This window comes from Pelophylax lessonae, assembly GCF_965119305.1.
Source record: "Pelophylax lessonae genome assembly, chromosome: 5".
Lineage (NCBI taxonomy): Eukaryota > Metazoa > Chordata > Amphibia > Anura > Ranidae > Pelophylax > Pelophylax lessonae.
The window spans coordinates 66,683,624-66,699,426 of record NC_138772.1 but is presented as its reverse complement, the minus strand read 5'-3'; the positions used below and the strand labels follow the sequence as shown (position 1 = coordinate 66,699,426).

The 15,803-nt window shown below is 47.7% G+C and overlaps 1 protein-coding gene across 1 annotated transcript in view; it reads left to right on the top strand.

The window, feature by feature from the left end:
* Positions 1–497: 497 nt before the first annotated feature.
* The window catches only part of TRDMT1 (tRNA aspartic acid methyltransferase 1), a 111,369-nt gene continuing 96,063 nt past the window's right edge, over positions 498–15,803 (top strand). Inside the window, exon 1 of the mRNA XM_082259641.1 lies at positions 498–664. Coding sequence (XP_082115767.1) covers positions 601–664 — 64 coding nt within the window. The 5' untranslated portion in view covers positions 498–600. The remainder of the gene's footprint in view (positions 665–15,803) is intronic.

Below are 15,803 nucleotides of genomic sequence, written 5' to 3'. Positions count from 1 at the left end.
TGCAGTCCATTTGCATCTGACTGCCCCATAGAATAGAATGGGCTGTGTCCTTGTCAGCTCTGCATAGCGGAGCGCACAGGACCTGTCATTTGCCTGCTCTGCAGGGATCAGAAACAAATCTTTGAAACAAAAAATGTCCTGGTCATGAAGGGGGTAAAAGTTCTGGAGCTGAAGTAGATAATATATTGCTCTGTAGAGATGTAAATTCTGTATTTATTATACATTCTGTGCATACTAAAGATGCTGCTTAGTGCAACCCTAGCAACCAACATTACTTTTTTGGTTGCTAAGGACAACAACTCCAAATCTGAGCTCATTTATTTGTTTTCCATGAATCAGTTCCTGTTACTCTTTTTCAATGAAAAATACTTTGACTTTTGTGCTCGTTTAACAGCGGTAACCCCTAGCAACCGGAGCCCGCCTGTGCCTGAGTGAAAGGAGCATATAGAACCCTGATAGGTTGCTATATAGGTGACCGCCATAGAGCGCGGGCCTCCTGTCACACGGAAGTCCCACAGGAGAGGCAGCACGGAGCGGGGGAGGGGAGACAACGCAGGCCGAGGAGTCAGAGACAGTACAGGCCGCTGAGGCCGGGGGAGGATGGCCGGGCTCCGGGTGTTGGAGCTGTACAGCGGGATGGGCGGGATGCACTGCGGCCTGACAGGTAATTACAGCAACCCGAACATATTACGGAGGATGCACACTTCCTGTACTGGGCGGACACACGTGTGTGCTGTACACAGGAGATATGTCACCATTTACCCAGCATTGGAGGGTATAGTGTGCCCATACACAGCATATAGAGTACAGTGTGCCCATACCCAGCATGGAGAGTATAGTGTGCCCATACCCAGCATGGAGAGTACAGTGTGCCCATACCCAGCATGGAGAGTACAGTGTGCCCATACCCAGCATGGAGAGTACAGTGTGCCCATACACAGCATGGAGAGTACAGTGTGCCCATACACAGCATGGAGAGTATAGTGTGCCCATACACAGCATGGAGAGTATAGTGTGCCCATACCCAGCATGGAGAGTACAGTGTGCCCATACAGAGCATGGAGAGTACAGAGTGCCCATACCCAGCATGGAGAGTACAGTGTGCCCATACCCAGCATGGAGAGTACAGTGTGCCCATACACAGCATGGAGAGTACAGTGTGCCCATACACAGCATGGAGAGTACAGTGTGCCCATACACAGCATGGAGAGTATAGTGTACCCATACCCAGCATGGAGAGTATAGTGTGCCCATACACAGCATGGAGAGTACAGTGTGCCCATACACAGCATGGAGAGTATAGTGTGCCCATACAGAGCATGGAGAGTACAGTGTGCCCATACACAGCATGGAGAGTATAGTGTGCCCATACACAGCATGGAGGGTACAGTGTGCCCATACCCAGCATGGAGAGTATAGTGTGCCCATACACAGCATGGAGGGTATAGTGTGCCCATACCCAGCATGGAGAGTATAGTGTGCCCATACCCAGCATGGAGAGTATAGTGTGTCCATACCCAGCATGGAGAGTATAGTGTGTCCATACCCAGCATGGAGAGTATAGTGTGCCCATACACAGCATGTAGAGTATAGTGTGCCCATACAGAGCATGGAGAGTACAGAGTGCCCATACACAGCATGGAGAGTATAGTGTGCCCATACCCAGCATGGAGAGTACAGTGTGCTCATACACAGCATGGAGAGTATAGTGTGCCCATACCCAGCATGGAGAGTATAGTGTGCCCATACCCAGCATGGAGAGTATAGTGTGCCCATACACAGCATGGAGAGTATAGTGTGCCCATACAGAGCATGGAGAGTACAGAGTGCCCATACCCAGCATTGGAGAGTATAGTGTGTCCATACAGAGCATGGAGGGTACAGTGTGCCCATACCCAGCATGGAGAGTATAGTGTGCCCATACACAGCATGGAGAGTATAGTGTGCCCATACACAGCATGGAGAGTACAGAGTGCCCATACCCAGCATTGGAGAGTATAGTGTGCCCATACCCAGCATGGAGAGTATAGTGTGCCCAAACACAGCATGGAGAGTATAGTGTGCCCATACACAGCATGGAGAGTATAGTGTGCCCATACACAGCATGGAGAGTATAGTGTGCCCATACACAGCATGGAGAGTATAGTGTGCCCATACCCAGCATGGAGAGTACAGAGTGCCCATACCCAGCATTGGAGAGTATAGTGTGTCCATACCCAGCATGGAGAGTATAGTGTGCCCATACACAGCATGGAGAGTATAGTGTGCCCATACCCAGCATGGAGAGTACAGTGTGCCCATACACAGCATGGAGAGTACAGTGTGCCCATACCCAGCATGGAGAGTATAGTGTACCCATACACAGCATGGAGAGTATAGTGTGCCCATACAGAGCATGGAGAGTATAGTGTGCCCATACACAGCATGGAGAGTATAGTGTGCCCATACACAGCATGGAGGGTACAGTGTGCCCATACCCAGCATGGAGAGTATAGTGTGCCCATACACAGCATGGAGGGTATAGTGTGCCCATACCCAGCATGGAGAGTATAGTGTGCCCATACCCAGCATGGAGAGTATAGTGTGCCCATACACAGCATGGAGAGTATAGTGTGCCCATACCCAGCATGGAGAGTATAGTGTGCCCATACAGAGCATGGAGAGTACAGAGTGCCCATACACAGCATGGAGAGTATAGTGTGCCCATACCCAGCATGGAGAGTACAGTGTGCTCATACACAGCATGGAGAGTATAGTGTGCCCATACCCAGCATGGAGAGTATAGTGTGCCCATACCCAGCATGGAGAGTATAGTGTGCCCATACACAGCATGGAGAGTATAGTGTGCCCATACACAGCATGGAGAGTATAGTGTGCCCATACAGAGCATGGAGAGTACAGAGTGCCCATACCCAGCATTGGAGAGTATAGTGTGTCCATACAGAGCATGGAGGGTACAGTGTGCCCATACCCAGCATGGAGAGTATAGTGTGCCCATACCCAGCATGGAGAGTATAGTGTGCCCATACACAGCATGGAGAGTATAGTGTGCCCATACACAGCATGGAGAGTACAGAGTGCCCATACCCAGCATTGGAGAGTATAGTGTGCCCATACCCAGCATGGAGAGTATAGTGTGCCCATACACAGCATGGAGAGTATAGTGTACCCATACACAGCATGGAGAGTATAGTGTGCCCATACACAGCATGGAGAGTATAGTGTGCCCATACACAGCATGGAGAGTATAGTGTGCCCATACCCAGCATGGAGAGTACAGAGTGCCCATACCCAGCATTGGAGAGTATAGTGTGTCCATACCCAGCATGGAGAGTATAGTGTGCCCATACACAGCATGGAGAGTATAGTGTGCCCATACACAGCATGGAGAGTATAGTGTGCCCATACACAGCATGGAGAGTACAGAGTGCCCATACCCAGCATTGGAGAGTATAGTGTGTCCATACAGAGCATGGAGAGTATAGTGTGCCCATACCCAGCATGGAGAGTATAGTGTGCCCATACCCAGCATGGAGAGTATAGTGTGCCCATACCCAGCATGGAGAGTATAGTGTGCCCATACCCAGCATGGAGAGTATAGTGTGCCCATACCCAGCATGGAGAGTATAGTGTGCCCATACACAGCATGGAGAGTATAGTGTGCCCATACACAGCATGGAGAGTACAGAGTGCCCATACCCAGCATTGGAGAGTATAGTGTGTCCATACAGAGCATGGAGAGTATAGTGTGCCCATACCCAGCATAGAGAGTATAGTGTGCGCAGCATAGAGAGTATAGTGTGCCCATACACAGCATAGAGAGTATAGTGTGCCCATACACAGCATGGAGAGTATAGTGTGCCCATACACAGCATGGAGAGTATAGTGTGCCCATAACCAGCATGGAGAGTATAGTGTGCCCATACACAGCATGGAGAGTATAGTGTGCCCATACACAGCATGGAGAGTATAGTGTGCCCATACCCAGCATAGAGAGTATAGTGTGCACAGCATAGAGAGTATAGTGTGCCCATACCCAGCATGGAGAGTATAGTGTGCCCATACACAGCATGGAGAGTATAGTGTGCCCATACACAGCATGGAGAGTATAGTGTGCCCATACCCAGCATGGAGAGTATAGTGTGCCCATACACAGCATGGAGAGTACAGTGTGCCCATACCCAGCATAGAGAGTATAGTGTGCGCAGCATAGAGAGTATAGTGTGCCCATACCCAGCATGGAGAGTATAGTGTGCCCATACCCAGCATGGAGAGTATAGTGTGCCCATACCCAGCATGGAGAGTATAGTGTGCCCATACCCAGCATGGAGAGTATAGTGTGCCCAGATCCTGAAAACGCCTGAGCCCATCTCTAATGGAGAGTATAACAGACTAACACACTGTTGTAGCCCCTATTTGGGGGTTTATGAGAAATGTCCCTCTCCAAACAGGGTATTACACTAAATCTGTACATGAATCAGAGAAGCAGAACATTCACTAAGGCCCCATTCACACATATTGCCCGCAATTCCAATTATCAGTATAATTGTGGCTATACACGCATTTGGGTGTCATTCGTTCCTAAAGCTGATCTTTACCTTCCAGACAATTTTTACTCCTATCCACCTCTCTTCTCCCGAAATAGCGCTGTTTATTTTTTTTTTTATTTACCTTAAAAAAAAAAAAGGTCAGCCTCCCCCCCCCCCCCCCCCCCGTTTCAGGCAAGAGACATGCGCTCCGGTCTCTCCTTTGCATCCTGGGATATGCACATCAGGTATCCCAGGAAGCATTGTCCTTCACTCAGTAAAGGAGGAGGGGGAAGGGCCTAGCAATGTGTCTTCAGCAGGCCCACCGCCTGAACCCAGAAAAGCTGGCGCCTACCGATGATGTCACAGAAAAGACAGGGCCTACCGGTGATGTCACAGAAAATGCGGCGGCGCCGTCGAACCGAGCGCTGGCAAAACAGAAGATTACATTGGATCCGCTAGGTGGGTGTTGGGAATTGTACCAAAGACAACCCCTGGTAAGGGGCTCAGGCCAAAATTTGGTCCTCAAGCTTCTTTGCCATGACAAAAGCACTCCTTCTGGGGTTTCAAAGCCAACAACCCAGGGACAGGAAGTGTATACATAATTTACAGGCATTTACAAATTCAGACAGAGGGCAGAGGACACACAGAGGTCTTTGAGTTTTGTTCAGCTATATAACCTGTACTGAGAGAGATACAGGGGCTGCCATTGATGACCTTCTGATAGGAATACTAGTTGCTTGGCTGTATCAGTACTTTTTGAGTCACTGACCAGGAACAAGCATGTGAACTATAGTATAAGTATACTGACCAGGAACAATAAAAACAACACCACAGTAGTGTCCTCCTCCCCTTCACATCACCCTCCCACTGTAGCGTCCTCTGCCCCCCATAGCAGTGTCCTCTACTCCCCTTCCCCCACAGTAGTGTTCCCTGCCCCCTTCACATCCCCCCCCCCCATCGCAATGTCCCCTGCCCCTTCGCAAAACCCTACCACCCAGTGCTGTATCTTGGCCTAGGCCAACAAGGCCCAGGCCTAGGGCAGCACTTTACAGGGGGGCAGCAAAAAAGCTGTACCCCACACAAAAAAAAAAAAAAGCCTCCTCCGGCTCCCACACGAAATGGGTCCCCACTGGCTTGTGCTACACTTTTAGTATAGTGCCAGTCTTATGGGGCGAATTCGGCCAAAGGGCATGGTCCAGGGGGCAAATCAGTCTGGCTCCCCCATACAGCGGTCACACTGCTACCTGCCCGTATGATAATGCTGGCCGGTGAGGACATTCAGACAGACTGCAGGCCGCCAACCTCACTTAATACAACTGGCCCAATGGCCACCAATGCTAATAAGTGTGGCACTGCAGCCTAATGCTGCGCCTACCCTCCTCCGCCCCCAGGTATGGCAGACATCATGTCAATAATATAATTTCATTTCTTTAAACGTCCTTTAGCGAGCATACTGAATTGCATCATATACAATTAAGACTTTTAATTTTATATGATTGCAATAATATTTTGGACCTGCTCACCTCATATGCTATATGTGCTATCGCAATATGGCACTGGGTTAGTAAGATTACTCCAATCTAAGATATTTGGAATTGTGTTTGCTGCCACTGATTATTTCACTTATTTGTATAATAACTCTGGACTTCCTAGTCTTTATACAAATAAGTGAAATAATCCTATGATTACAATCAGTGGCAGCAAACACAAGTCCAAATATCTTAAAAGAAAGGGATAATGGGCACTGATAAGACTGCACTAATGGCCACTGATGAGGTGCCCCTGAAAAGCTGCACTGATGGGGCTGCGCTGATAAGGCAGCACTGATATGCTCTGATATGCTGCACTGATGGGCGCTAATAGGCTTCACTGATGGGCACTTATATGCTGCTCTGATGGCCTGGTCACTAATGAGGTGGCAATGGTGGGTACTGATGAGGCTATACTGATGGGCACTGAGTCTGTGGTTGTGGTCTGTGGTTTACAGATGACAGGGCGGGCCATAAACAGGAAGGGGTGTGGCCTTTACAGGAAGGGATGGGTCATATTTAAATTAGGGGGCGCACAAGTTTAGTCAGGCCTAGGGCAGCACAAAACCTAAATACACCACTGCTCCCACCCACTGTAGTGTCCTGCACCTCCCAATGCTGTGTCCTTTTTCCTCTTCACATCACCCCCCCCCCCCCCCACTGTAGTGTCCTCTGCCCCCCCCCCCATACAGTAGTGTCCTATGCTGTGTCCTCTGCCCCCTTCCTCCCCCCAGTAGTGTCCTGTACCCCCCAAACCAGTGTGGTCTGACCCTTTTCACCCACCTCCTCTCACCTGCTAGCATGTGTTTATCAGAGCAGAGATCAGAAGACAGGATAGAGCTGGGTGGAAGGCAGAAGCGGGAGCTGCCGGAGTTCATAATAGCAAGCTTGGGATTGGTTGCTAGGGCCACCTAGTAACTAATCACTGAGCAGCGCCCACTCCTGCCCTCCATTCAGCTCCTCCTCTCCGCTCTGCAGTTAACAAGAGAGCGTCTGAGGTTGGGGGAGGCAGATCCGTGGTCACGATCCACCTGTTGTTTAATCGGTCGATTGTAATCAACGGCTTGCGGACCACTGATGTAGATTATAGTATAACCATACTGACCAGGAAAAAGCATGCAGAGTAGAAAATAAGAGCAAAGCCAGAACTGCTGGTCTGCAGACCTGTTCCAGGTCTGTACCTCTGAAAATAAGGAACACCCTGGAAATGCATTAAAACCAGGAAGGTTGCATTCTCAAAAGTTAGAAATAAGAAACTCCATATTTTGTTGGTACTGGTTTCCTTTAAAGCTGAACTCTGGAAAACTAAAAAGTCCTCTTTTTCAATGGGGATGTGCCTAGTTTGAAGGGTTAAGTGTTTGTTTATGTCTATGGGACCGGGTACTGCGGTTTTACTTACCTGATCCTCCGCTGTTTGCTGAAAACACGTCACAGGAGTGCAGGATGAGAACGAGCTTTGGATGTACTTCTTCTTTAAGACTGATGAAGGGCCCATAGCCCTACATTGGATGTGAGGATGCCAAGGGACAGTCCACTGCTGGAGTGGACGGGACAGCTTTTTGCCAGGGGAGCGGAGGATCAGGTAAGTAAAAGTGCTCATACCATCTGCCAGCCCATTTGGCCCATGGGGCACCATTCCTCCCACTGACATCAGCAATGGGGTACTATTCCTCTCAATGACATCAATAATGGGGAAGTATTCAATGGTATCAATGATGGGGCACTATTCCTTCCAGTGACACTGTGATGGGGCACCATTCCGGATGTGTTGAATAGCATGTCCACTGTTGGATGCTGTCATTTCCTGAGAAGTGTAACATAGCAGTTGAACCTGGAGCTCATTAAGAGAGCACAGACTTAAAGTGGAGCTCCACCCAAAAGGGGAAGTTCCACTAGTTTGCACCCTCCCCTCCCTTCCATGGCCACATTTAGCACTTTTTTTTGGGGGGGGGGGGGGGGGAATCGGACATCTGGTTTTGACAGGTACCTTCTCCCACTTCCACTAAAGTGTTAATACATATGTTTCATTACAAAATTAAATACATAAATTAATGAATTGTAATAAAACATTTGTATTAGCACTTTAGAGAAAACTTTTTTTTATATAACTGCTCAATAGGTGGATAGTGACACAGAAGCACTTTATATAAAACTTACAATAACCCTGAAGGGCATCTCACTCCCCTAGAACGTATATTTGTAACTGTTTCAAAGTATCAGTTTATGTGATGCAGCATTAGGGCTCTTTCACACGGGCGGTCCGATCAGATCCGCCTGTCAGTTTTTTAGGCAGATCTGATCGGATCCTCCATGCATCCCTATGGGGCAGCGGATGTCAGCGGAGACATGTCTGCTGACACCCGCTGCCATCCGCATCCGATCCTGTCCGTGAAATCCGGACGGATGGAAACCCTATTTTCCATCCGTCCTGGGGATCGGATCGGATGAGAGCGGTCCGCTCTCATCCGATTCCCCATAGAGAGCAGCAGGGGGCTGTGACACCTCCCTCTCCGCACTGCAAGCGGAGACAGAGCTGTCACCTGCCGGCTCAGCTGAGCAGCACGGATCCGCCTACGGAGGCGGACCGTGTGAAAGAGCCCTAAGGCTCCATGTACACGGGACGTTGTTAAAAGTCCCTTTGAATGCTGGAATTTTTAGGACGTTTGAAACGTCCGTTCGGTCGCGTTTGTACCCGCGTTTAGCGGGCGTTTAGCGGCGTTTGCAGGCGTTTGCGTTTAGAAGCGTTCCTAGAGGTCAATAAAATGATTCCCCTTTAAAATGGAAAAACGCGAACGCTAAACGCGGGTCATCGCGTTCAGACGCGTTCGGACGCGTTTGTGCGTTTGGAACGCCGGGAAACACACGTTCCAACGCAAATAATTGCGTTCTAAAAAAAGTCCCTGAACGCAACTGCCTGCAAATGACTGTAAACGACCTGGTGTACATGGACAGATAAGATAAAATGTAGATGGGTTCAGGGGCTTCTGAAAAAAACGCCCAACTGCTCCTAAACGGCCATTTCCAGCGTCCCGTGTACATGGACACTTAGGGTGGCTGGCAGAAAATCCTTGATAGCGCAGGAACCACATTTCTATAATCTATGCTCCCACTTCCAGCTCAGAACGCCGCGACAAACTGAGCCAGAAGTTCAGCCCCCCCCCCCCACAGTCTTCTGGGGCACATCACAGGTCCCATAAGACTACGGGACCATTCACAAGGCGCAGAGCGACTCACGCGTGCGCAGTAGGAAGCCAGCTATGAAGCCACAAGGCTTCACTTCCTGTTTCCCTTACTTCGGATGCCGGCGCCTGCATCTAAAGCCAATTGAAAGAATCAGCTCGGGTTAGGACATCGCTGGATCCTTGGACAAGTACGTTTTCTTTTACTAAAAGTCAGCAGCTACAGTATTTGTCCTTAATTTTTTTTTTTTGGGGGGAGCCTGGATCTCCTCTTTAATTCGGAAATGTCGTAGATTGACAATCTTACCCGGAAGGGGGACCGGGTACCTGTCAAAACCAGGTCCCCCCCCCTTCCCCCCGTCAACAAGGGGGGTACGAACAAGCGGAGCTTCCCCTCTTATGGGTGGAGCTCCGCTTTAGGGTTTTTGTTTTTTTATTATAAACTTTAAGCTTTTCAGGGAAAGTACTTGTGTGCCATGTTTGCATGATTGACTAAAGAGGAGACTGATCAGAGCTGCATATTTGTACATGAAAATGTAGAGGGATGTAGTTCTGGGGCCACCACCGTACACCAGGCACTTGCTTGGATTGGCTACACCAGGGGTCTCAAAAGTTTCTAAACAAAGGGCCAGTTTACTGTTTTTCAGACTTGGGGGAGGGGGAATTGTCTGTCAGTGTGAGTGGCAAATGCCTTGGCAGCAATGGAAGTAAACATTGCCCTATCTTTTTTTTTTTTTTTTTTAAACTATAGATTTATATTACGTCTCAAAAAGGTAAATACAAAAATATAGACCAATGTACACAATCTTTACATTTTACAGTAGAGATAACCGTAAAATAAACGAGGTTGGTCAACACAAGGGGGTCACTGAGATATATTGAGATAATATCCCTATGGGGGAAAGCCTGTCACCCCCAACGGGAACATACTGTGATCAGGCTCCAGGTATGGCATCGTTTGGGAGCCCTATCGGTACCCTACTGAGGGTCCGATATGGTAGATATTCTGGTCCAGAGAAGTATTCATGATTTATGAACAAAGCAAACAAACTTATCAAGACAAAACATTTGAGTCTCCTAGTTATGATTAGATTTCAAGCAGTAAATACCCAAGATTAGGGGAGAGTTTGAACCACTAGATGGAAGCAGGTGGATATTATCAGTTTCATAAGCAATAAAGATAGCTTACATATGTGACAAAGCCTTCTTAGAGGTTAGCCATACATCCCAAAAGTGAGTACACCCCTCACATTTTTGTAAATATTTTATTCTATCTTTTCATGTGACAACACTGAAGAAATGACACTTTGCTACAATGTAAAGTAGTGAGTGTACAGCTTGTATAAGTCCCGGTTCACACTAGGGCGACCTGTGAGGCGACCTGGTCGCCGTAGGTCGCCTCCCATAGGGAAGCTGCGAACCCGTTCTAATAGGAGCGACACAAGTCGCTCCGACTTAGAAAAAGGGTCCGGAGCTTCTTTGGGGCGACCAGGAGGCGACCGCCATAGACTTCAATGTTATAAAGTCCGTGGCGGCCGCTCCGAGGTCGCGGCGCGCTGCTCGGAGGTCGCGGTGCGAAGTAGCGTCGCTCGTATGTGAACGGCCACTAACAGTGTAAATTTGCTGTCCCCTCAAAATAACAACACACAGCCATTAATGTCTAAACCGCTGGAAACAAAAGTGAGTACACCCCTAAGTAGAAATGTCCAAATTGGGCCCAAAGTGTCAATATTTTGTGTGGCCACCATTATTTTCCAGCACTGCCTTAACCCTCTTGGGCATGGAGTTCACCAGAGCTTCACAGGTTGCCACTGGAGTCCTCTTCCACTCCTCCATGACGACATCACAGAGCTGGCGGATGTTAGAGACTTTGCGCTCCTCCTTCCTTTTGAGGATGCCCAATAGGGGTGCTCAATAGGGTTTAGGTCTGGAGACATGCTTGGCCAGATCATCACCTTTATCCTCAGCTTCTTTAGCAAGGCAGTGGACGTCTTGGAGGTGTGTTTGGGGTCATTATCATGTTGGAATTCTGCCCTGCGGCCCAGTGTCCACAGGGAGGGGATCATGCTCTGCTTCACTATGTCACAGTACATGTTGGCATTCATGGTTCCCTCAATGAACTGTAGCTCCCCTGTACCGGCAACACTCATGCAGCCCCAAACCATGACACTCCCACCCCCATGCTTGACTTTAGCAAGACACACTTGTCTTTGTAACCCCCCCCCCCCCGCCCCAGTTGCCACCACACATGCTTGACACCATCTGAACCAAATAAGTTTATCTTGGTCTCATCAGACCACAGGACATGGTTCCAGTAATCCATGTCCTTAGTCTGCTTGTCTTCAGTAAACTGTTTGCGGGCTTTCTTGTGCATCACTTTTAGAAGAGACAGCCATGCAGACCAATTTGATGCAGTGTGTGGCGTATGGTCTGAGCGCTGACAGGCTAATCCCCCACCCCTTCAACCTCTGCAGCAATGCTGGCAGCACTCATACGTCTATTTCCCAAAGACAACCTCTGGCTATGACGTTGAGCACGTGCACTCAACTTCTTGGCTTGACCTTGGCGAGGCCTGTTCTGAGTGGAACCTGTCCTGTTAAACCTCTATATGGTCTTGCCCACCGTGCTGCAGCTCAGTTTCAGGATCTTGGCAATCTTCTTATAGCCTAGGCCATCTTTATGTAGAGCAACAATTCTTTGCCATGAGGTGCCATGTTGAATTTTCAGTGACCAGTATGAGAGAGTGAGAGTGATGACACCAAATTTAACACACCTGCTCCCTATTCACACCTGAGACCTTCTAACACTAATGAGACACATGACACCGGGGAGGGAAAATTGCTAGTTGGGCCCAATTTGGACATGTTCACTTAGGGGTGTTCTCACTTTTGTTGCCAGTGGTTTAGACTTTAATGGCTGTGTGTTGAGTTAATCTGAGGGGACAGCAAATTGACACTGTTAGTGCCGGTCCACACTAGCACGACTTGTCAGGTGACTTGTCAGCCTGACAAGTCGCGCTCCCTCGTGGTCCATTGACCGCTACAGGACCCGTTCTAATAGGAGCGACACAAGTCGCTCCGACTTAGAAAAAGGGTCCTGTACTACTTCGGGGCGACCTCGGAGCGACTTGCATAGATTTCCATTATGTGAAGTCCCTGCAAGTCGCTCCGAAGTCGTGGTGCATGGCAATGCACAAGTTGCCCCCGAAGTAGTACAGAGTCGTGTCGCCTTAGTGTGAACCGACTCTTATACAAGCTGTTCACTCACTACTTTACATTGTAGCAAAGTGTCATTTCTTCAGTGTTGTCACATAAAAAGATATAATAAAACATTTACAAAAATGTGTGGGGTGTACTCACTTTTGTGAGATACTGTACATGTGACCTCCTTTCTTTATATGTGAGAATTATTTCCATTACACATTGTGCATTAACTATAGCTATGACCTATTCGATGGTTGGTGGGTATTTTGTTTGCCATCTTTTTGTTATAGATAATTGAGCTGCATACAAGATATGGATAACCACTTTCCTTAATAAAGGAGGGAAGAGATTTATGCCGAGAGTTAAGAGGGCCGGAACTGGGGAGATAGTGTGATTGGATCCTACAATTTCGGAGATCAAGGAGGCTATATCCCTCCAGAAGGGTTGTAGAGCCGTGCAACCCCATAAGGTATGCAATAGGTTGCCTACGCCCTGACACTCTCTCCAGCATAAAGGGGTTAGTTTTGGATCTCTATTGTGCAGACACATGGGTGTCATATAGTATCTGTGAAGGATCTTTTGTGCATTGTCCCAGTGGTCCACACTTGCTGAGGATTTGTTATTAAGGTTTATCGCAAGTAACCACTGCGGTAGTGAGAATTCCTGCTTTAGTTCCTCTTCCCATTTTGTCATAACTGATGGTTGTTTTTGTACAACGGGTGATAGTTGCAGTACTTCATCTTATAGAAGAGGGAAATACCTTTAGCCTTAACTGTAGGTTTGCTCGTCAGATAGGTCCAGATAGTGACAGGGATTGCAATGGAGAGGTTGGGGTTTTCGATATAAAATGTTTTATTTGTTGCATTTTAAAGATATCAAGAGCACTTGGGGCCTCCAAATCCCCCAGGAAGAAATTAATCCCCCTTAAACTCCAATGATGGGTTGTGAAATCCAATATTAAATTCTCATGGGCTGCTAATAGTATCTTTAGTCAGAACATTCATTCAATTCTGCTCATTCGTGAATTTATTTCTAATCAAATAGGACCAAGCGGAAACTGTAGCTTGAATAGTTGGATATAGAGGGGTGTTGGGGTTTTGGTGTAAGCTAGATGCTATTATTAAGGCAGCAAGATCATGACCTACTGTAACTTCCCATTCTATATTCCACCAAAGGTTGTCCTCCTGATAGGATAACCAATAATACAGCTGATCCTCTAGTGATGCATGATAAACAATTCCCTGTCATTTGTATTAGTTATCAGTGGGAGGAATGGTGCCCCATTGTTGGTATTAGGGGAAGGAATAATGCCCCACCATTGGTGTCAGTGGGGGTGGGAGAGAAAAAATGTCCTACCATTGGTATTAGTGGGAGGAATAGTGCCCCATTGTTGGTATTAGAGGAAGAAATAATGCCCCACCATTGGTGTCAGTGGGGGTGGGAGTAAAAAGTGTCCTATCATTGGTATTAGTGGGAGGAATAGTGCCCCATTGTTGGTATTAGGGGAAGGAATAATGCCCCACCATTGGTGTCAGTAGGGGTGGGAGTAAAAAGTGTCCTATCATTGGTATTAGTGGGAGGAATAGTGCCCCATTGTTGGTATTAGAGGAAGAAATAATGGTTTACCATTGGCATCTGTGGGAGTGATAGTGCCCTAAGGGACAGAAAAAGGCAGACAAAGGGCTGCATCTGACCCCTGTACTGCAGTTTGGAGACCACTGAGCTAAAAGGATGGTGCCATTTCTAATGTCATAATACCAAGTCAGCAGAACATCACTTGAACATTTAGGCTCCATGTACACGGAACGCTGGAAATGGCCGTTTAGGAGCAGTTGGGCGTTTTTTTCAGAAGCCCCTGAACCCATCTACATTTTATCTTATCTGTCCATGTACACCAGGTCGTTTACAGTCATTTGCAGGCAGTTGCGTTCAGGGACTGTTTTTAGAACGCAATTATTTGTGTGTTTCCCGGCGCTTCAAGCGCGTCTGAACGCGTCTGAACGCGTCCGAACGCGATGACCCGCGTTTAGCGTTCGCGTTTTTCCATTTTAAAGGGGAATCATTTTTTTGACCTCTAGGAACGCTTCTAAACGCAAACGACCGAAAAACGCCCGCTAAACGCGGGTACAAACGCGACCGAACGGACGTTTCAAAAGTCCTAAAAATTCCAGCATTCAAAGGGACTTTTAACAACGTCCCGTGTACATGGAGCCTTACTATACAAGTATCTGTTTATTTTAGAATATCAAGAGTTTTTTCTGGGCCACACAGGAAGCTTTTGTCAAGATATGTTTGCAGCTTGTCAAAGGGACCCGGTGCAGTTCTGAAACCTTGCTAGAGAGTTTTCCCCAAGGCTCCACTAAACTATAACAGGAAACACATGGCTCACAGACAATAAAAGAACAAGCCTGTTCTTTTGGTTTCTTCAGACCTAGCAGAAACAACTTTAGGAAATTGATATTGCAAGACATTCTGCTAGTTGCGGGGCCTCTTGCGCTATTCAGCTTGGTATCTACTATAGGGACAGTGCACCCGGCTGGCTTGGATAGCTGGGATAAGGTTTCCCTCCTCTGCCACCATAGGAGAGGCAACCATCCCCACAGCCTTAGTGCTACTAGTACCCCTGTGAAAGGAGTGGCCGACCTACACTTGTTTGTGCCTGGTTTCAGAGATCATTGGTGTATCATTTGGTGCATAGTAGGCCCATATGGGCACCTGGTGATTGCTTCTTTTATGCAGGACATTGAGGACTGAGCTATTCCTGGTAGTTCAGGGTGAATGCACTGCCAGACTGCGGATCTGGGCTTGCACCACCCGTCAAGTATGTGCTTTATTTCTTCTTCTGGCTCACAGGCACCAAAGGAGAGCCAGTGGATAAGGGCCATAATAGAGAATGGGATTACCTCTTGCGATCGCATAGAGAAGCAGAAAGTAAAGTTGCACAAGATTATATGATGTATGCTCCCAGTGACCCTATTAGGGTGCTTTATGCACTCTCCTGCGACTTTAGCATAGTTGCTCTGTTTGTTGTATAACTTTAGCAACTTGCTGATTGGTTTCACTTGTTGACAGACATCTTAAGTCAGCTTTTAGAAATAAAAATTTGGGTGTCTTTGTGCTGGTAAAAGAGTAGACTTCAAAGGCGCAGCCCAATCTTTTCAATGGCACCCACTCAAATCAGTGCGACTTAAAGTCGTAGCGACTTTGAAAAGGTGACTGCACTACTTTGATGCAACTTAGATCCATTGAGTGTAAAGCTGGATAAGAGTCATACCGAAAATTGCGCTTTAAAATCGCACTATAAATCATGCAACTTTGGAGTCGCGCTAGTGTGAATGGAGCTTTATACTAAACTGCGATTGT